Source organism: Cetorhinus maximus, chromosome 3, assembly GCF_964194155.1.
Source record: "Cetorhinus maximus chromosome 3, sCetMax3.hap1.1, whole genome shotgun sequence".
NCBI lineage: Eukaryota > Metazoa > Chordata > Chondrichthyes > Lamniformes > Cetorhinidae > Cetorhinus > Cetorhinus maximus.
This window is the reverse complement of record NC_135881.1, coordinates 192,155,420-192,177,474: the sequence shown is the minus strand read 5'-3', so window position 1 is coordinate 192,177,474 and position 22,055 is coordinate 192,155,420. Positions and strand designations below refer to the sequence as shown.

Sequence of the window (22,055 nt, the reverse complement as noted above, 5' to 3'; positions counted from 1 at the left end):
TTCACAACTGGAAGTAGCAGGACTCCAGAGCTTAGATCTGATCCACTGGTTTTGGAATCGCTTAGCTCTGTCTATCACTTGCTGCTTATGCTGTTTGGCATGCGAATAGTCCTGTGTTGTAGCTTCACCAGGTTGACACCTCATTTTTAAATGTGCTTGGTGCTGCTCCTGGCATTCCCTCCTGCATTCTTCATTGAACCAAGGTTGATCCCCTGGCTTGGTGTTTATGATAGATTGGGGGATATGGCAGGCCATGAGGTTACAGATTGTATTTGAGTACAATTCTGCTGCTGCGGATGGCCCACAGTGTCTCACGGATGCCCAGTCTTGAGTTGCTAGATCTGTTTGAAATCTATCCCATTTAGCACTGTGGTAGTTCCATACAACACGATGGGGGGTATCCTCACTGTGAAGGTGGGACTTTGTCTCCACAATGACTGTGCCGTGGCCACTCCTACCAATACTGTCATGGACAGATGTATCTGTGGCAGGCAGGTTGGATGGGATGAGGTTGGCAGGTTGGTTCCCTCACCACCTGCCACTCCTTTAGGACTCAGCCAGCTTGGTCTATGGTGGTGTTACCGAGCCACTCTTGGTGATGGACAATCTGCACCCTTGCTAGCCTCAGTGCTTCCTCCAAGTGGTGTTCAACATGGAGGAGGAGCTGAGGGGGGAACAGCATGTGGTAATCAGCAGGATCAGCATGTTTGACCTAATGCCATGAGACTTCATGGGGGCCTGAGTCGATGTTGAGGAATCCCAAGGGTAACTCCTTCCTGACTGTATACCACTGTGCTGCCACCTCTGCTGGGTCTGTCCTGCCGGTGGGACAGGACATTCCCAGGGATGGTGATAATGGTATCTGGGACATGATCTGTAAGGCATGATTCTGTGAGTATGATTGTCAGGCTGTGGCTTGACTAGTCTGAGACAGCTCTCCCTGACCAATATGTGGCCAGACCAAGTGAGGACTGCAGATTTCCTTCCCTAAAGGGCATTAGTGAATCAGATGGGTTTTGATGACAATGGTTTCATGATCATCATGGCCATCTGCCGTGGTGGGATTCGAACCCGGGCCCCCAGAGCGTTACCCTGGGTCTCTGAATTACTAGTCCAGTGACAACATCACTACACCACCATATCGCCCTAACTGGCCTGTTCCAGGAAAACCATAGTAACCCAATGAAATAATTGAGGCCCATTTTAAATAAAAGCAGTGCCTTGACTCGTATTGTGGACTACCAACTTGGTTGAAAGCAGTAAAGGGTGTGGACATTTATCAAGAGTTGTGAGTTTTAATCTTTAACAACTAGAAGGCTACAAAAGGAAGGAATGACTGAAGGGGCAAAGGATTGCACAGTTTGAGGCCTTGGAAAAGGAATGAGTTGGAGTGGGAGAGTTTGTGGTGATTATTGCGCGTAGCACAGTGAGGATGTAGAAAAGAGGGGAGAGTATGTAGGACAAAGTATATGCAGGTTAAGAGGCACAAGAGAAGAATGTTTGAAGGGGTACCATTCACTAAAGCCAGAAGATTGCTCTGAAGAGAGTTTGGAAACTAAAGATTGGAGAGGGATCACCTATTGGACCACAAGCCTCTCATACCCTGTCCAGGAGTGTAAGGCAGTTGTTGAAGGAGCCTGCAAATATTGGAGCAGCAGTCAAATCTAGTACATATGTGGACTTTGAGGAGAGTGGATAATGGAGACCTGTTAAGGGAAAAAGATGTTTTTGGCTGAGTTGAGGAAGCTGGATTTATTGATGGTAGCTTTAGCAATGTAGGAGATGTAATTGTACCATTTGAGGTCAAAAGCGATAGGTCACGAATGGTGAAGGATGGTAAGGGTGGAGCAATCAATGGTGAGGTGGTGATTTTGAATTATACTTGAAAGAGAGATGAGGATACTGCCTGAAGAACTATATAAAATTTATATTACCTGTTATGAGACATGGAGGAGATCAATTTGTAGCTATGTAGCCATTGCATTGAGAGGGAAGGTTGTGAGCAGCTTAGGTTGGGCAATCTGTTTAAAACAAAAAAGATGAATATGGAGCAGAGTTATCAGAAAAATAGTTGGTAAGTTGGCTGATGAGTGCAAGGTACCATTGAAATAACAGAAAAAGAGAACTGGAGAGAAAGGAGAGGCCCGAACTCCAGGAAAATTAGACAGCCGTAAATGTAAACTAGCTGGAAGATTGTATGATGAATGACTTGTTTAGAAGTTCGTGCTGCTAAACTTGGTCAGAGTCTTTAGAAAAATCTACAGCAATAACATGATTAAACAAACTGTTCAAGAATAAATATCCAAAATACATAAAGTAAATCAGAAGGTTGCCATCCCAGAAGCTGCACTGGCAATTAAAGATGATGGATAATGTCGTAATTAACTGCAGCTTTCAGAACTTTAGAATCTGCATCAGAACCACATGGCTTGTTGGCATGCAGAAAGCATAGGATCTGATAGGTGCAGGAGCGACAAAACTGGGATCTTTTTCAAGATCCTTGGAAATATATCGCCGTTCCTTAACTGCCGCTTGTTCTAAATCCAGGAACTCCCTCCCTAACGGCACCGAGGGTATACCTACACCACATGGACTGCAGCGGTTCAAGAAGGTAGCTCACCACCACCATCTCGAGGGCAATTAGGGATGAGCAATAAATGCTTGCCTAGCCAGTGTGCCCACGTCCTATGAATGAATAATAAAAAAAATATAAAAAAATCCTAATGAGAATTGGAGGAGAAAAGGAGTGGAAAGGAGGTTCACATGTTAACGGTGGATGGCATTCGCAAAGGGCTAAGGGAAATGGCTCCAACTGTCACTTTTCAATTACGTTATATTTGACAGGAGTAACTGGGCAAGGTGTGAGAAATTCTTTACATATATTTAATGGATTGATACAACTAAGCTAATTCTTTGTTTATAACCGAAATCTGAGCAGTCTCCTCTGGCTTGTTTCCATTGTTTTGACGTTTCAGAATAGTTGAGCTCTAAAATTATGTATAATCGTTTTGAGGAATCTCCTCTTGTGTTTGTTTTCCTCCTTGACAACTTTGGTTGTTCTTTGGTGTTTGGAATATACAACAATTTAATAATAGAGAACAATCATATTGTGATATGAAGCCAAGTGCGTTTTCATCAGATTTAAATATCTGATGAAGATATTTTGCCAATGAATCAGTTGTTGCAGTCCTAATTGGAATGTCAGAATTTAACAGAGTAATTATCTAAAATGTCTTCAGGGAACCATGATTTTATGGAATTTTGGAAGGCAAAACTGATGAAACCTGTTCTGTTATAGTGTCCATGGTTCACAGAAACTGAAGAAATTTGAAGCTGCTCCGAGGGTTCCATTTTTCTCCTTTTATCTGTCTTTTGTTTTCTTTTTTTGTTTCTTTGATTTGCCTTTTTTAATTACTCCTTTTTCTCTGACCATCTGTCGTTTTAATGAATTGTTTTTCTGTATCACTTGTCTTGTTCCTTGTGAACTGTAAGCCTTTGGTCAGTATGAATGTATTCCCATGGCTGCAACAATTATCGCGTCACAATGGTCAAAGCTACTGCAACACTGTTTTGTATGGAGACCAAAGTTTTACTTACTTAGGAGTGACTGAGATCCACCAAAATCAACACTTTGGGATCAATCATTATTTTATATTAACCTTTGCAGAAAATTTCCCAAGAAGCTCTGTATTAAAAATTATTTGTAATTGTGATGAATAGGTGTGGATATGTTGGCCTGGTATATATTAGTGCAAATCCTTTTTTTATTTTATTAATAAAATGGAGCTAGAATTATATCAGAGATGAGAATCCGACATTCTAGGGACTTGAGACTATTTCCACTGGAGCAGAAGAAGCAAAGGACTATTTTTATATAATGTAGAACTTTGGTAGGTAATTAGGGAAAGACTATTCACTGTGGGTGGGGAGTCAGTGGTCACATGTCATCAATTTAAATTCATTACTAAGAATAAAAGCAAGGTTTTGCTACGTGGAGTAGTTGAGGCAGAGATCATTGGACCTGTTAAGGGTAATAATTTGAAAAAAATTAACCTAGGGGGGAGAGCAGGCTGTAGAATTAGTTTTGGACTGCTGCAGCAAATAGCTGGCACAGAGGCAATGAGCCAAGTCTCCTCCTCTGCTGGTTCGTCAGATTGCTAATGATAGAAATTATACTTGGTAACCTTTACATGCATATGCTTAACATGCTTTTAGTGTATTCCTATATAAACTATTGTTACATGGGTGTGATTATTTTTTAAAACAAAATAATTAACGTGTAGAACATTGCACACACAAATATTATGTTAACCTTTAAATTTTCATACATAGTTTGCTGGACAGAATTTCTGCGATTTAAAAGCGATTCGAAAAACAAGTTATTCCATAGAAATAATATCTAGTTTCTTATAGAAACCAGAAAAGACTAAGTTCACAACAAGATCTTATTTCTATTATTAAATTATTTACGTTAATTAACTATTGCCAAACATTTATAAGCATAGAAATAGGAACTGCAGGTTAACTATCACAGTAAGGAAATGGGAAACTGCCATTCCTTACTTATGGGAACAGAAACTGATAGCTATTGCAGTTTTCAACATTTTTATCCTCTATATTTCCTATTAAATGAAACAAGAATGTTGCTTTGTATTGAAGTGTGTTTATTGTCTGGATGTGTAGAGTCCTGGTAGCTTTTGGTACCAGACGCAGTACTGAATATTTGTCAATTTCTTCTTTACAATTATAACTCCTTGATGTATATTAACAGTATTGAATAATACATAGAAATTATTTATGACATATATAACCAAAGATAAATGCAGATAGTAAAGCTTGTGACACATTCAGGCCATCGCTCTATGAAGATTCCAAAGCTGCTACTTTTCATTTTTGTATACCATGTACCAGAGAATATACCGTATACCACTGTGTACTTTTAAAGACATTTTTATATCATGATGTGTACTATGTGACCCATTCTGCCCCACTTCCATTTAATTCACCATCTTGAGGACAATCGGAGACGGACAATAAATGCTGGCCTAGCCAGTGATTCCCACATCCTCTGAAACAATATATAAAAAATACTTTTAATCACTGACTTTGGGGATGCTCCCTTGATTTCTTGCTCCCCTCCATTAGAAGACCTTCTCAAAGACCACTTGGTGAGAAGAATTTGCCAGACGTACAAAGTCTGATAATTACCTCTTAGTTTCCCTTTGACCATGTAAAACCTGCCATGATTCTTATGGCAATAACCAATGTTTCAGGTATCTTGCAAATATCATAACTTGAAAGCATTGTTGTGCAGTCTACTTTCAAAAGGATGCTGATGCAAATGTAAGATTTCAGCCAATTGTTATGGGGCAGTAATAGTTATTGAATGTTGGGTAGCTTTACTGTAAAAACCTACAATATAAAGTATACAATAAAAATAAGATTTTAAATTTTTTCTGTGCAACTTCTCCATTTTCTTCCCTTTTGCTCTCAGTTTTTATTGTTTTAACTTCACTTTTATCATTTCAGCCTTTTTTTAAAAAAAAAATCCACCATGTCATTGCCTGACTTTTGTGTCTCCCATTTCATAGTGGGGTGGGGTGGAGGGCGACATTGATAAAATTGGCTATAAGCCAACCCTAAATGCCAGTGGTTCAGCTAATTGGTTGTCTCCAATCTAAAGATTGCCCTGTTGCATCATAGATGCAACCAAATAAATGTTTAGCATATTTTTAGGTATCAGACCAGAAAAGGTTGCCTTGGGATGCAACAGCTCTTCTGCAATGGGCCCGTCATTTGATTCCGCATAGACTTTAGGAATTGAATTTGTTTTCTTTAGAGATAATATTGAAAAGGGACATAATATTGAAAAGGGACATAATGGGGACAGAAATTGCTAGAAAAGAAAATACCAATTGCCATTAAAAGAATCCAGCAATTCCCCGCAAAGAAGGAATGAGCTCACCACTCCTGGGGCTTTCCTTGTGTTGTTTTTAGGTCTGTTATAGACTAATTGTTAGAGAGTAATTGTTATGATTAGTCAACAACTCCATTATCATATTATCATGTGACGACCAGGATAGTGGAAGGCAAACTAGATGTATCTTGGTCTATTCTTGTCCAGCAATCCCTATGCTCCTATGAAAACAGTTCCACTATTCCTTATCATGATGGATGGGACCACTGGTTCTATATTGCATGGTCAAGAATATTAAACTGGATGCAGAATCTCCACTGGTATCAAATTTGTATGCTTTATAGTGGTTCGCTAATAAAGAATGGCATTGCCATAGAAATGACCTGCCTGAACCCCTTGAGCACAGAAGGTGAGAGATAAGATATTTGTCCTCATAGCTAGGCAGTGTCACCTCTTGACTAAAGTGGAGTTTTTATTCAGTTTGGTTAATAATTAGGATTAATTCAGACAATTTATCTAACTATTACAGGTATGCATTGTTTCTTTTTATTTTCTTAGGTGTCAGAACTTACTTAAAAGAAGCTTTAGTTAACATCATTGCTGTACATGCAGAGGTAAGGCCTTCAAACTAATTTGCACATTTACAATGTTGTATTTTTACATTGGGTCTAAGTGCTTCATATTTTCACCACAGCAGGTTCAGAAGCAACCTGTACAACCATGTCCATAAAGTTATTTTGTGAAGACAATGCCATAACATTGCACCTCCATCAGTATCATGAACCATTCTTTAGAGAGATACTGTGGAAGTACTATCACTTCTGTGGCATTAGATGGACTTAGTTAAGGGCAAGGGAGCATCAGACAGCTTTCTACGCCCGAAGCTGATGGTTTTCTTGACAGTGTGAAGGAGAAACGATGAACCCTGGAGCTTTGCACCTTTCATCAATCAAAGCTGAGAATATTTGTCCCCTTTAAGGTTACTGTAAGGAAACTTAAATGTGAAACATGAATGTGGATTAAAACATCTACTAGCTACAAAGAGCCTAACTTTTGTCTAGATGGCAGTGCTGAATAAATTAATGATTTGGTGCCAGAGCCACACTACATGATAAACCAGTTCAAGGACCCCACCTTTCATTTCTACCAGATACTCTCTGAATTTACATTATTTAAAAAATTTGGGGAACTTACCTGCCACCACATACTTCATCCGTTGATTGATACATGAACTTTAGCTTTCGATATACAAGAGGCAAGATATTTTCATCAGTCTGTTTATTTGACAGTTTTGTTTGATGTACCAAAGATCTTGCTTCATAATTTCAGCAGTAAAAATCAATTGCTCCTGTTACTTCCTGGCATCGTAGGATTCACTAGGTGAAGACAGACCTCATTCAACCCATAGGGTGTCCCCTGATTGGCATGCGAAGGGGTTGTCCTGAGGCAATCTGTGAGGCAGATGACTGGGAAAATAAAAACTGAAAATGCTGGAAATACTCAGCACATTGGCAGCATCTGAGGACACAGAAACAGAGTTAACCGGGTTGATGCCCTCTCATTGAAATTGCTAAAAGTTAGAAATGTAACAGGTTTTGAGCAAGTACAGAGGCAGGGCAAGTTGGGTGTGTGGGCGAAAGAACAAAAGGGAAGGTTGCTGATATGGTGGAGGGTAGGAGAGACTAAATGACAAAAGAGATGATGGTGCAAGGCAAAGGAAATAGTCATGAGTCAAGGAAAGAAACTAAAGATAGAAGAGCTGAAATGGGAAAAGCAGAATTATCACCAACAGCTGCCATCCAAAAACAAAACAAAAGCAAAAAGAAGAAAAATGGGGGCAGAGGTTATGATTTGAACTTTTTGAACTCTGTGCTGAATCTGGAGGACTGTAAAGTGCCTAATTGAAAGATGAGGTGGTGTCCCTCAAGCTCGTATTGAGCTTCATTGGGAGCTAGGTGGGACTGTCCTCACCTGATTCTATTTTTATCCGCCCAGGATGAGAGGACGTAATGGTTTTAATGAGGTCAAGGGCATCAAAGGTGTGGAGGTGAAGGGTGTGAGTGAACAGATTGGTAGCTAGAGGCATGTTATGATGAATGGAGAACCAAATTTAAAAGTGCTGTTGTGGCTTGGAGGAAGAGCTTTTTCCAGTGGCAAAAACTGAAGAGCAGTGGGGTTGGGAAGGGATGGGAAATGTGGATGGAAAGAGATACAGGGAAATGACCTGGGCAGTGTTATCTGGAATTGGCACAATGGGGGTAATGACATTGAGATGCCAAGGTCAAGAGTTATTAGTATTTATAGGAGAGTTTATGTGGAGGGAGAGATTATAAGAGGATAGGAGGGCAGTGAACTCAGGGGAGAGGGCACGATGAGTTGAGATGGAAGTTGAGAAGTTGCTCGGTGCAGAGGCTGAGAAGAAGGCAGTGAAGATATCTTGATGAGAAACTTGGTATGGTAATTGGATGGTGGTAGAGAACAAGGATTTTAAATAAGGTGAGAGAGGTGGAATAAGGCGAGGCAATGAAAGGAGGCAAAGGAGTAGGGACCGACCAAGGTGTGATTTAGTGGTAAGATCAACATGGCTACCATGGCAGTTTGTGCGGAGCATGTGGAAGGCATAGCCAGGTAGGGGGACTTCATTTAAAGGAGAAGGTATCATCACCGCTCAGCCAGTTTTCCATCAAGGCCATGATACTGATACAGTCATCCACAAAATGCTCAAGGATGGCAAAGGCCTTGTTCACAAATGAACGGACATTCTGAAGCAGATGCAAAGACTGACGGTGATAGCTGGTCTACTAGCAAACTAGACAGGATCAGCACTGGGAGGGTGAATGGAACAAGAAGCAGTTGACAAGATTAGCCCCCAGCAGGTGTGCGGGGTGGGAAGGTCAGCAAGAGGGCAGGATAGGACAGCTGGCATTTCTATCATAAGGAAGCAGTAACTGGATCCTCCCTATCAAGTCTAATATTAAGATACGTATGGATAATGGTAAGGAAAGTATGGCCAACTGAAGGCAAACTGATAACCTGAGGTGTAACTGTTAAAGGATCTGGATATATAACCTTTCTCCTGCCCATATGTATTTGGAAGGGAACTTCTCTTTAGGATAAAGAAAGGCCATAGGGGCATGAGGTAACCTAACATCGTATTTTAACAAACCTTTGTGTGAATTTGCAGGTGTTTACAATTTCTAAGGATCTCGTCCCAAGGGTTCTTTCACGAATTATAGAAGCTGTTATTGAAGAAATGAGCCGATTGATGCAGTGCGTGTCTTCCTTTAGCCGAAATGGAGCATTGCAGGTATCAGAGAATTAGCAGAGTTTCTTTCATTGACCATTTTTTAAACTTTACTTTGACTTTGGTCAGAATGCATTTAAAGAAAAGAAATGCTCACTGTCTCTGGTTGATTAATGGTGCCATGCTATACCTGCCTATGCTTTAGTTCACTTGGCTCAGTTTTGAAATTACCCACATTAGTTATTCACATGCATAGTCATTTCAGAAAAGGCTCTGTTAAATTGCATTGTTTTGTGACATTCATTTGACGTTCATTTTTAATTAGTGGTATAGACTGTATATGATGCTGTCGGAACTTGCTCATATCAGTTAAAGTCAGCAGTTGCTGTGTAATTTACTGCTCTTGTCCCTAGGTAGTAAGTAAATAAAATTAATGGGCCCTAAATACATGTCTAGAAATGTAATAGTCCAATTGCAAATTTAGCCTGAGAGTGGATTTGATATTTGAATTTGCTTTTTTTTTGTGTGCACACTAAAGTCAAACATAAGTTTGTCAAGAGCTAAACCACGTCTCCACCCCCATCCGTCAGAGAATTTCTCTGTGGGTTGCCTTTAGTTCAGATGTTGAATGGTTGATCCAAAATGAAACCAGAGTTCCTGTCTTGTGGGTCTCTGTACTACATGAGGAGAAAGGTAGGTATGTGCCTGAATGCAGTGGTGCAGTTATCATGTGCACTGTGCACTTGCATGCAGATTTCACAATCTAAACTTCCTAAAGCCCAGAGCAAAATACATCTGTACTGTTCTGGTTCTTTTTTGCAAACATTAATTAGTCCATTCATCATATTTTTCAATTAGTTCAAACAACGTTATGCTTTTTTTCTATATTCCTTCCCCCTCTCCCTCCCCCACCTCCCACATAACGTCCTATTAGTCCATTTACCTGACCATTACAAGTATTTTATAATCGCTAAAATAGTTTATTGTGGTTTGGATTTTCCTCCACCATTATGCCAACAATCAGCACAAAACACAGGGAAATGAAATAACAAGGCCTATCGTCACTTTTATTTTCCTCTCCCAACGGCCGGCCCTTTCTTGTACGCCACGTGTAAATGAAGGTGAGGAGATGGGTTTTGCCAAATCAACCTCGGTCCATGCTATCTCCATCCCGAGACATTACTAGCAGAGGGGTAGGAGTAGTCTCTGGTTAGTAGCAGCAAACCCCTTTGTTTGTTTGCAGGGTGAGGCCCTGTTAGTGTCCTCCTTCCCCACATAATATTCCTGAAGTTTATTTGTGTCCCCATTCCAGTCCAAAACCTTCAGCACAAACAATTATGTGCTCTTCAGGGTTCCTTTGTCCTTTGAATTGTGTCTTTTGTTCTTGCGTTGAGCCTTAGCTCAGTGGTTGCACTCTGGCATTTAATTTCTGTTGACACTTCAGTGCAGTTTTGAAGGACTGATACTCTGACTGAGATACGCCTTTTTGATATGACGTTAAACTGAGACACTATTTCTTCGGTAGATGTAAAAGATCCAAAGAAGGGCACAAGACTTCTGCCAATATTCTTGCCAACATTTATCCCTCAACCAATATCCCTAAAGCAGTAATAAAAACAAGTGCTGAAAATACTAAGTAGTCTGGCAACGTCTGTGGAGAGAGCAACAGAGTTGATGTTTCTAATTGAATGACTCTTCTTCAGAACTCTTATTTTCTCATTCCTTCTCCTCCAGAAAGCTGATGCTGACAACTCTGCTTTCTCATCCTGTCATCCTTTCTTCTTCTATGAACCAGGATAAAGAACATTAACCGGTTATTTGCTCATCTGTGTCATGCCGCAGTTGCACCTGATAGTCCTTACCTGATGAACAAATGTGCACCTTCCTGTAAGGATAGGGATCTGCAGCAGAAATTGTAGCTGATTATTCCCCTTGCTTCTCTGAGAATACTAGGGCCAATTGCTGCTACTCCTACTGACAAAAGACACCAACAGTGTCCATATCCATGGCTTATGACCTTCAGATCGCTATGACCCTGTACCATATTCAGTGTGGTGCATTTCCTTGCTGAGCCAAGGGATATGAACTGACTGCCCTCAATTTTCTGCTTCATACTTTCAGAAATCAGCAAAGGAAACTAACCAACACCACCTTTTATCTGATGGATGGCCCAAAGATTGCATGCTATAGGGTGTTGCCTTTTCATAGGAACTCCTCATCCATGTCAAAACTGCACCTGATCTTACAACTCGTTCTTTGCATCTCATGTGCATCCATACCTCGGGAATGCAGGTCTTCAAGATGCAATCTCCAATTGAAATCCTTACCAGACTCATATCTTTCAAGCCCATAATAAAGTACATTGTACATTGTGCAGCTATATGATTTACAATCATTTACATACATCTAGGTTAATGAGCAACTTGTGCATCACCTTGCATCAGTTCTTTAAACTTTCAGCTTCTGAAGACTGCTTTCCTACTGGTGCAACAAAATGGCAAGGTCTAACTGTGTGGAAAGGTCCCTTGGTCAAGCACAAGTGCTGAAGTCACATGGTCATAGACATGCCCAAGGAGGTCTGGTGTAGCCTGTTGTTCCACTTGAGTAGGTAATGGCTGGCCTCAAATCAGTCTCGGGTGCAAGCAGGGCCTACCTTTGATCATTCCTCTGGAAATGCTCCCTGGTCTCTAGTTCCCTGAAGGCATCCCAAAAGGAATTCACATCCTATCACAATGAAACACTAACTAGTTTGTAGTATTTGGAACTCCTTTAATAAGCAATATAATGAAAACCACCTCTGTTCCCAGCAGCAGTCATGGCATCAAGCGTCCAATTTATCCTATGGTGTTTTTCACAAAAAGCAGTTAGTGACAGAAAATATAATGAGAGAAACTTACCTATTCGCTTGTCATGTTTTGGCTGACAGACTGAAAGTGACAGGTACTTCAAAAAATTGTAATAAAATAAGCTTAAAACAGCTGTAATCAGTTGGAATGCAAAGCACTTTCTCTCCTAGCCTTGGAAATGTGAAAAAGGAGTGGCCACAGACAGGAGGTCAGCCACTTCTGGTGTTTTAATTTTTTATATATATAATTAAGTACATGATCTTATTCTGCACATAAATACTTGAACCACTAAGTGTCAATTAGCAAAAAAACACTATATACTCATCAGAAATTATAAACAGTATATAACGGTTCATGACATCTGTTACTTTTGTATATGTGGTCTATGGCACAACAGCCCTCAAAAGATAAGATTTCCATATGCACGCATCTAGATTTGGTGCCTTATCGTCTAAAGAAGTAGCACAGACTCAGCCTTGGCCACATGGAGGTGTTGCAAACACTGGATATCCAATTGGTAATGCTTTCAGTTCTAGTCAAAACTCACTTGTTCCTATGTCACTTAAGGGACTGTTAACAGTGCCCAGTGGTTTGTCAGCATATAACAGATATCTTATGGTTTGCAAGTCAGACAGCATTATAGAGACTTGTAGCAAGAATTTAGGAATGACTACATCTGTCAGAAGTGAGATAGTTTACTCTGATGTTTGCCCCTATTAGTGATTGTAGTGAGAATGTAGTTACAATTGCAAGCATCAATTGCATTTTGAATTGGCAGTACATCTGAACTCTCCTATATATGTCTCAATCTTGAAGATTTATATTAAAGAAAATAACTTGTATTTATATAGCACCTTTCACAGCCTCAGAATGTCTCAAAGCATTTAATTTGCAGCCAGCTAAGTACTTTTGAAGTATAACAATTAATTGTAGTGTAGAAAAGGCAACAGCCAATTTGTGCACAATGAACAATAATAATGAGCAGATAATATTTTACTCGTTTGGTAGTACAGAACTTGAGTTTTGCTGAAATAAGACTCTTTGTCGAAGCTTTTATTCTTGCACTCAACAGGACAATCGCAAGAATACCAATGTCAAGGGAAGCAACAACTTTATACTGTATGAGAAGAGAGTGCCGATTGGTTGGCAAGTGGACTCTGATTGGCAGAGGCGTTGCCATGGAGAATGCACCAGTTAATGGTGACTGACAGTTAATTGCCAAGCATTGTTTGAAATTTCAACCAGGCAGCTTGACTCTGGTCAAGGCATTGCCCTGAGGAATGAACCAGCTATCAGTTATTTTGTTTAGCTGAAACAGGTGCAATGTGTGTACATGTTCTTTCTGTCTGCAAAGAACAGGACCCTGTGTATTAATATATGTAGCTTCCAGTACACACAAATGTGCGGCACTGCGAGCCCAACTGGCAATCTTAAATTAGTTGTCAGCGTAATTCTTAGCGCATTGAGGCTTATTTAGCAAATGTTGTCCAATTGCGGAATCATATCTAATGTTGGACACTGTTTTGAGTACTGGAATATCAACAAAAATTTCGACGAACAGGTAAGCTATCTATCAAATTTCTCTGAGTGTTTTAAACCCAAGGTTGTGCCAATTTTCATTTTCAAACGTTTCGATAATGCTAAAGTGAGACATAGTCCCACGATCGAGCGAGTGTTTATGCAAGATGAGATTGAACAGATTGGTAATAGGGTTACTAATTTACGCAGTGTTTCACACTGTGCTTGGCCTGAGGTGCACAAATTTCTTTCATTTTTCAATTTGATCCATTTGTGCTGCTATATTCGCTCAACAGATGACCACACCATAAACAGTACCCATTTGAAACTCACTAAAGTGGTTGAGGTTTAGCAATGTAATTAACAACGCCACTAAACATGTAACAAATCTCTCTGACTATGTACTCTCAGAAAGGGAGGAGCTTGTTCTTGCGCATGGTGTGCCTTCATTTCTAATCAAACAGGAGGAGGTATTTGCTGAGTTCGAACTCCCCTACCCCCAACTATCCTGCCACAAACCAACGTCCATTGAAGACGCTGAATCCTTGAAAGCGAGCCTAGCTGACCTAGTGCATGCATATTGCAGGATTCAGAACGACCTGTCTGATTTTCACATGCAACATGAATGCCTTACAGCATTGCGAGGTCTTAAGAGCAACCCGGACATACACGTCAGTAAACCAGACAAGGGGATGGGAGTAGTCATCTTAACAAGCGTGACTATGTCAACAAAGTGCACGCTATTCTTAATGACTGGCCTAAATTTGTATCCGTTGGACCTGCCACTTAACATGACCAGACAGCCTTGCTCAAAAGTAAGCTTAAGAAAAACCACTTGCTGGATTTGTGTAAGAACGGTGAACTGCCGTATGATATATATGACAGGGTTCATCCTCATGGCTTGCTGTGTCCGTGTATGTGTGGGCTGTCCAAGGCACACAGAAGTGATGTTCCTTTATGCTCCATCTTATCTATCTTATCAGCTGCACAGTTGAATTGCCAAATGGTTGGGCAAATTGTTACAACAAGTTTTCCACATTCACATTTGTGAAGACCATATAGGACTTGCATATCAATAGCAATGCTGTGTCCATGTGCTCATTTGACATTGCTGGCCTATTCACCAATGTGCCACTTAAGGAAGCCGTAGATATTTGAGCTGCAGCACTATATCATGGCGATGTAGACGCCCCCCCCCTGGCACCATTGCATGAATCAGTATTCATTGAGCTTTGAACTTGGCAACTTGCGCAGTTGAGTTCACTTTTAACAGCACCATGTTTGGCTTGACGATAGCATCCTGTTAGTGGCGAATGCCACTCATGTTGCTACTGCAGTGTAGCAGCATGAAACAGCTAGCTTCACCTGTTGCTCAAAGTTGTGAGATACCTTGCTCTTCCAGGGTAACCTGAGGCAGACTGGGCACATTTCAGGGCCAAAAGTGACAGCCTTGGGCCCGTTCATGAGTTTGCCTGACATACAGTGCAAAATGATCTGATCAGGGTAGCCATTATCCTGCGGGATCCCTTTGATCCGCCTTATTTTAGCATCAAGCTTGCATAGTGAGCAAATGGCTCAGGCTCTATTTACAAGGTTGCCGATAAGACCAATCTTGTAGCGTGTGGAACTGTAAGAACCCCAACATGTATATTGACCAGTGAAGGTAGGCTTGTGGTAGACCACGGTAGAGGACCCCCTGGCAGATTCCTCAACTAGTGCATCAAAGAAGGGGAGTTAATTTGACACTTCCATTTCATAGTTGAATTTGAGCGCAGGATGGAGACATTAAGACATGTAAGGAAATTGTCACAGGCAGCTGCGGATTTAAATATAACAGACTTATCACTCACATATCGGAAATATGCGAGAGTTAGGAGCTTAGGTGTCATTCCATCAAAAACACGTTTCTCATGGGACCCAACAAAGATGTTTGCGAGAGCTGGGCCTAGATGAGATCCCATGGCAACACTCTATTTCAGCACAAATGGTGTCATTTAAACTGAACTCAGCTGCGTGAGTTGCCGAGTTCATAAGTTCAATGAACACTGATTCACGCAATGGTGACGGGTCTAGATCACCATGAAAAGTGTCCAGACTACTTCAGATTACCCTGGAAGGGCAAGGTATCTCAAAAATTTGAGCAACAGGTGAGGCTAGCTGTTTCATGCTGCGACTATGCAGTAGCAATGAGTGGTATTTGCTACCAACAGGATGCTGCCGTCAAGCCATAAAGACATTCTGCCTATCACACAAACAAGTAATGTGGTATATGAATTTCAGTGCCAGAGTAATGCTAGGTATATAGGCCAAACATCCCAAAAGCTGGTGGGTCATAGCGAACAGCATGTCCCAGCTGCTGTTTGCAAAGGGGAAGGGTACAAACTGTACCCAATTAGTTCACGCCTGCAAAACTCAAAACACAGTGTCCAAAATTGGATGTGGTTCCGCAATTGGATGTGGTTCCGCGATTGGACAACATTTGCTAAGTAATCCTCAGCTTGCTAAAAATTACGCTGACAACCAATTTAAGATTGTCAGTTGGGCTCGCAGTGTGGTGCATTTGTGTGTACTGGAAGCTACATATATTAATACACAGGGCCCTGTGCTTTGCAGACAGAAATAACATGTACATACATTGTGTCTGTTTCAGCTAAACAAATTAAGTGACAGCCATTCGCTGACTCATTCCTCAGGGCAATGTCTTGACCAATCAGGGTCAAGCTGCCTGGTATAAATTTCAAACAATGCATGGCAGGTACTGTCAATCACCTCACTGGTGCGTTCTCCATGGCAATGCCACTTGCCAACCAATCAGCACTCTCTTCACATACAGTATAAATTGTAGTTTTCCTTTTACATTGGTATTCTTGCGAGTGTCCTGATGAGTGCAAGATGAAAACCTTAGACATGTCTCTCTTTTCAGCAATGTTGCTTTTCCTGTACCAGTTGATGATATTTTAACATTTTCACTCATCAGATATGTGGACCATTAGAACTGTGCAAGGCCAGTTCTGGCTAACTTGCCCTCTGGTTTCCTTCATTTCATCTAATCTACCCTATGGGAAGTTACCTGCCCTTCCATTTTTTTGCTTTCTGGTGATGTAATTGAGACTGGGAACTCCCTTGTAGAAAAATTAAGCTGTAAACTACATACTAACGTTAAATGGTATAGCGTGTAGGCATCAAATTTCCTGCCAACTTGATTCATAACTGGTTATCCATCTATGGACATGCTAACTCTTTTTCAGTAGAAGATACGTAGAGCCATCGCAAGTCCAAATACTATTTGATTCCTGATACAAGCATGTATGTAATACAGTATGAATGTGCCACTTGTTCCACATGGTTATGAAATAAATCCACATTTTAATAAACTAGATTGGAAGGTTAGGTTTGATGATTTTTCTTCAGGCTGTATATTCTAAACATGAAGTTCAGAAGCTTTGTGATGACTTGTGTCACACTACAGTACTCAACAGTATTATAAGTGCCAATTGTTAAACTTCAAGAATGCACAGATATTTATCTCACACAAAACAGTGACTTTATTTAATACACACTGATTAAAATATGTCTTTCTTTAGGCCAGACTGGAAATTTGTGCTCTTAGAGATGCTGTTGCCTCATTCCTGACTCCTGACAGCAAGTAAGATGGAACTTTAAGTCACATTTTTATCAGTTTAATTAATGCAATTTTCAGCTTCAGAGCTTTTTTTTAAAAAGTTCATTTAATTAAATAACATTTTTAATTGTTACAAGTACTTGCACATCTTGGGGCATTCATTCAGCGTCTTTAAGTGCAACCTGACATTTCGCCATCAAATGGGTAAAACAAAACATACTTCTGGCACTGTCCTTTTTAAGCACTGATGATGTACAGGTACAGTCGCCATCCTGGTGAGGTGATCCCCCTACTTCTGTACTGCTTAAGGACTTTGTTTATAGTTGCGCGAAAGCCTCAGCCATTTAAGAGGATAGCATCTCAAATGGTCTGCTGTTTGCTGCCAGAGTTATTTGTTCAGGGTGGGACATGCTGAACTGTAATCAAAGCATAAAGATGCCCATGTCCAGAGTAGAAAATCGAACATATTGGCCAAAATATGATAAATTCTTAAAATACTTCAGTTCTGAACAAATGGAACTTGTGAGAGAATCTGCTCAACTGTTTATTATAAATAGATGTTCATTAAGGAAGATTCTTGCCTAAAAAATTCTGTAGAAACTCATTATCAGAATAGTTTTGTCTAGAACAGTCCTTTTTAAGGCAAAATTTGCCAAATCAATATTGCATACCAATCTGTGCTATCTGATCTCATCTAGACAGATTTCCTACTTAATATTGTTCCTTTTTAAATGGAGTTTGAATCTGTTGCCGTAAAAGTATTTAATTTAATGTTGCTTTTGCAAAGGTATTGAACTAAATTCTATGTAAATCTATTTATCTCTCTTTCTGTGTCTCTAGTTATAGCTTCAAACAGGCCCTTGAAGCATTGCCTCAACTTCCCAATGGAGCAGATAAAAAGTAAGTTTCTCAGATGTTTCTATAGCTTGCTGCACTTTGCAATTCACCCCGGAGAACTTAATTTTCAAAAACAGATGCCAGTTGGTTGGGGTTTGATATCAGCTCCTTTAATAGAGTAAAACAAATATGTAATTACTGTTTACTTTCACCTCATGGTACTATTTCCTGGATACATAGCCATTTAGGGCAAGCTAACGTATAAATTTATAGGGTTCCCAGATGGAACCTTCCTATTTGAGCCAGAAATCAAGATATATCTCCCTGCAAAAGGAACTTTGTCTAAACATCCAGAATATCTAAATCGGTGACTGGGTGGGTTACAGAATGAAGGCAAAAGCAGATCTCAAAACTTTGCAGCCTATCACATCAGTTTTCTTTAATGTTACAAATGGAACTTCTTCCTTTTGCCTGGCCACCCACTCCATTCAAAAAGTGACTCTATTGGCACGGTTTGGAAGTAATACATTGCAGAGAAGCTTCCATAATCTGAACCAAACCCCCGGTTACCACTCTCAGCCCAAATCAGAACCAATTCCCCCCGCACCCAGTCACAGCCCAAATCAGAACCAATCGCCCCACTCCCAGTCACAGTCCAAATCAGAACCAATTCCCCCCGCACCCAGTCGCAGCCCAAATCAGAACCAATCGCCCCGCTCCCAGTCACAGCCCAATTCAGAACCAATTCCCCCAGCTCCCAGTCACAGACCAAATCAGAACCAATTCCCCCAGCTCCCAGTCACAGCCCAAATCAGAACCAATTCCCCCAGCTCCCAGTCACAGCCCAAATCAGAACCAATTCCCCCAGCTCCCAGTCACAGCCCAAATCAGAACCAATTCCCCCAGCTCCCAGTCACAGCCCAAATCAGAACCAATCCCATCCGCTCCCAGTCACAGCCCAAATCAGAACCAATTCCCCCAGCTCCCAGTCACAGCCCAAATCAGAACCAATCCCATCCGCTCCCAGTCACAGCCCAAATCAGAACCAATCCCATCCGCTCCCAGTCACAGCCCAAATCAGAACCAATTCCCCCAGCTCCCAGTCACAGCCCAAATCAGAACCAATCCCATCCACCTCCTAGTCACAGCCCAAATCAGAACCAATCGCCCCACTCCCAGTCACAGCCCAAATCAGAACCAAACCCCTGGCTACCAGTCACAGCCCAAATCAGAACCAATCCTCCCCCTGTCCCAGTCACAGCCCAAATCAGAACCAATTCCCCCAGCTCCCAGTCACAGCCCAAATCAGAACCAATTCCCCCAGCTCCCAGTCACAGCCCAAATCAGAACCAATTCCCCCAGCTCCCAGTCACAGCCCAAATCAGAACCAATCCCATCCGCTCCCAGTCACAGCCCAAATCAGAACCAATTCCCCCAGCTCCCAGTCACAGCCCAAATCAGAACCAATCCCATCCGCTCCCAGTCACAGCCCAAATCAGAACCAATCCCATCCGCTCCCAGTCACAGCCCAAATCAGAACCAATCCTCCCCCTGTCCCAGTCACAGCCCAAATCAGAACCAATCGCCCCGCTCCCAGTCAGACCCAAAATCAGAACCAATCGCCCCGCTCCCAGTCAGACCCAAAATCAGAACCAATCGCCCCGCCCCTGCATCACAGCCCAAATTAGAACCAATCGCCCCACTCCCAGTCAGGCCCCATATCAGAACCAATCGCCTCACCCCTGCACCACAGCCCAAATCAGAACCAAACCCCCGGCTACCAGTCACAGCGCAAATCAGAACCAATCCCCTCACTCCCAGTCGCAGCCCAAATCAGAACCAATCCCCCCGCCCCACATCACAGCCCCAATCAGAACCAATCCCCTCGCTCCCAGTCGCAGCCCAAATCAGAACCAATCACCCTTCTCCCGGTCACAGCCCAAATCAGAACTAACCCTTCCACCCCCACTACATCCCAGATACAAACTCAAATGCATGCCACCTAAATACACATTTTCCTGATGAGTTCCATTTATTTTAAGCTGCTTTTCCAGAAATAAGACTTTTATGGTTTTTTTTGGGATGAAAACAATACTCGTATTGATAATAAAACATACTTGAGATGGTGCAGTAGCTGTGATTTGCAAAAGAAGCAAACATGATGTGAGAAAAATCTTTTTTGCATGGCGAGTGGTTCGTATCTGGATTGCACTGCCAGGTGAGTGGTGGAGGCAGGTTCAATCGAGGGATTCAAGAGGACACTCGATGATCATTTGAATAGAAACGATGTGCAAGAGTATGCGGAAAAGGCAGGAGAATAGCACCAAGTCATGATGCTCATTAGAAGAGCCAGTGCAGACATGATGGGCCAAATGCCTTCCTTCTGTGCCGTAACAACTCTGCGATTCTGTTAATGTGCAGTTGAAACCAAGATTAGCTGATTAAGTTGTTCAGTTGCAAATTAAGATTAATCACATGTTTAAGTTGCTTGAGAGCATTATCTTTTTATTACAATCTTTACTAAAATAAAATGCAATTGTTTACTATTGGGACGGGATTGTAAACTAACTGCCTTTTCATCATTGTAGGTTACTGGAAGAGCTCCTCAACAAATTCAAGAGCAGCATGCACTTGCAGCTCACGTGCTTTCGGCCTTCCTCACGAGGCACGGTGAAGACATAATGATGAAAAGGCCCTGGAGAGATGTGGATTCCTTACACTGCAGAACCTTACAGCATGACAAAATATAACCCTCTTTTAAAATATGGTTCTACTTGCTGTTTCTCCCAACAAAATTAAATTCTTACTTTAAAAAGCTTGAAGTAAAATTTCTAAAAATGTTGCTTCTAACAGTTCATTAATAGTTTCCTCGATATTCATCAAGTACACTATGAAACGTTGAAACTTGTGGTTTAATGTCAGATTCAGTGTTCTGAACCAGATAATGCAGGTTTTGACTTAACTTGCAAAAATGGATCAACAAATTAGAAGAGAGGATGAAAAGGGACTAGTGAGTTCAGATCCAAAAGAGAATTTGCCTTGTTTAGCTTTCATAGTGTTTCCTGTATGTTATTTATGGCCTTTTAAAAGACTTGAGGGATTAAACACACAGTATTTGTGCAATGCTTTGCCATCATTAGATTTAAATTGAAATAATTGTGAATACCGTTAGACTCGCATGGCTTTAACTTCTTGCAAGAAGCTTCATTTGGAAGCATTTTCTGCTAACTAATTTACGTGTGTTCAAAATATGAAGTTAATGAACTAAATCTTTATGCATTTCAACTCCTGTGTAATCAAAACTGTAAATAAATACAGTGCAACATTTTTTTTTTTGTTTTTCAAGTATTTGCACCAATTTCTTTGTGTCTTCACAAAAGTATCATTTTTTAATCATCATCTTACTAGCAGTAAGCAAACATGGTCAAATAAAGAAAGCAGATATAGTCCACCATTAGCACTTTATAGATTTGTGACTGTAACTTAATGGAGTCGGAACCTGATCACACTGGTTATGACCAAAAGTCAGCTGTAAAAGAAAGATGTCCATTCATTATGATCAAAACAGGAACAAATTTAAGGTTGCAGTTGAATACACTTGAGTATACAGTACTTAAATCATCACAGTGCACTTCAACTGGTCATCTTACAGAGCTAATATAAAAGCTCAAAGATTTTCTATGGCCCAGATCTTCCGGTCTCTGTCTCATCAGAGACCGGATTTACGACCCAAGATGCGCTTCATGAACCATGGAAGTCCCAACACGCTGACCTCCATGGGAATTGCCCAGGAAGTTTGAACTTCCGACACCTGCTGCGAATATCTCCGACTCTGAGCTAGAGTTGAAGACTTGGGACAGTTCTGTGAGGCTTGCAATAGTTACCCAGGAAATGTTAGATAGTAAAATCCTAGTCTAAATCCTGGGTAACTACAGAACTGACCCACCGATCTCTTACACTGAGCCATTCAATTTCCCTCTCAAATACCCAACTTAACCCCCCCCCCCCACCCCAAGACTACCCTCCAACCTGACATGGCCCAACTGCCCTCAACCAGACCTGACTAGCCCC

The 22,055-nt window shown here is 41.1% G+C and overlaps 1 protein-coding gene across 1 annotated transcript in view; it reads left to right on the top strand.

Annotated features, from left to right (window-relative positions):
* exoc2 (exocyst complex component 2) overlaps positions 1 to 21,311 on the top strand; it is a 302,692-nt gene extending 281,381 nt beyond the window's left edge. Inside the window, exons 24-28 of the mRNA XM_078539476.1 lie at positions 6,476 to 6,531; positions 9,102 to 9,224; positions 17,110 to 17,171; positions 17,988 to 18,047; positions 20,573 to 21,311. Of these exons, the coding sequence (XP_078395602.1) occupies positions 6,476 to 6,531; positions 9,102 to 9,224; positions 17,110 to 17,171; positions 17,988 to 18,047; positions 20,573 to 20,666 (395 nt within the window). The 3' untranslated portion in view covers positions 20,667 to 21,311. The remainder of the gene's footprint in view (positions 1 to 6,475; positions 6,532 to 9,101; positions 9,225 to 17,109; positions 17,172 to 17,987; positions 18,048 to 20,572) is intronic.
* Positions 21,312 to 22,055: the final 744 nt, after the last annotated feature.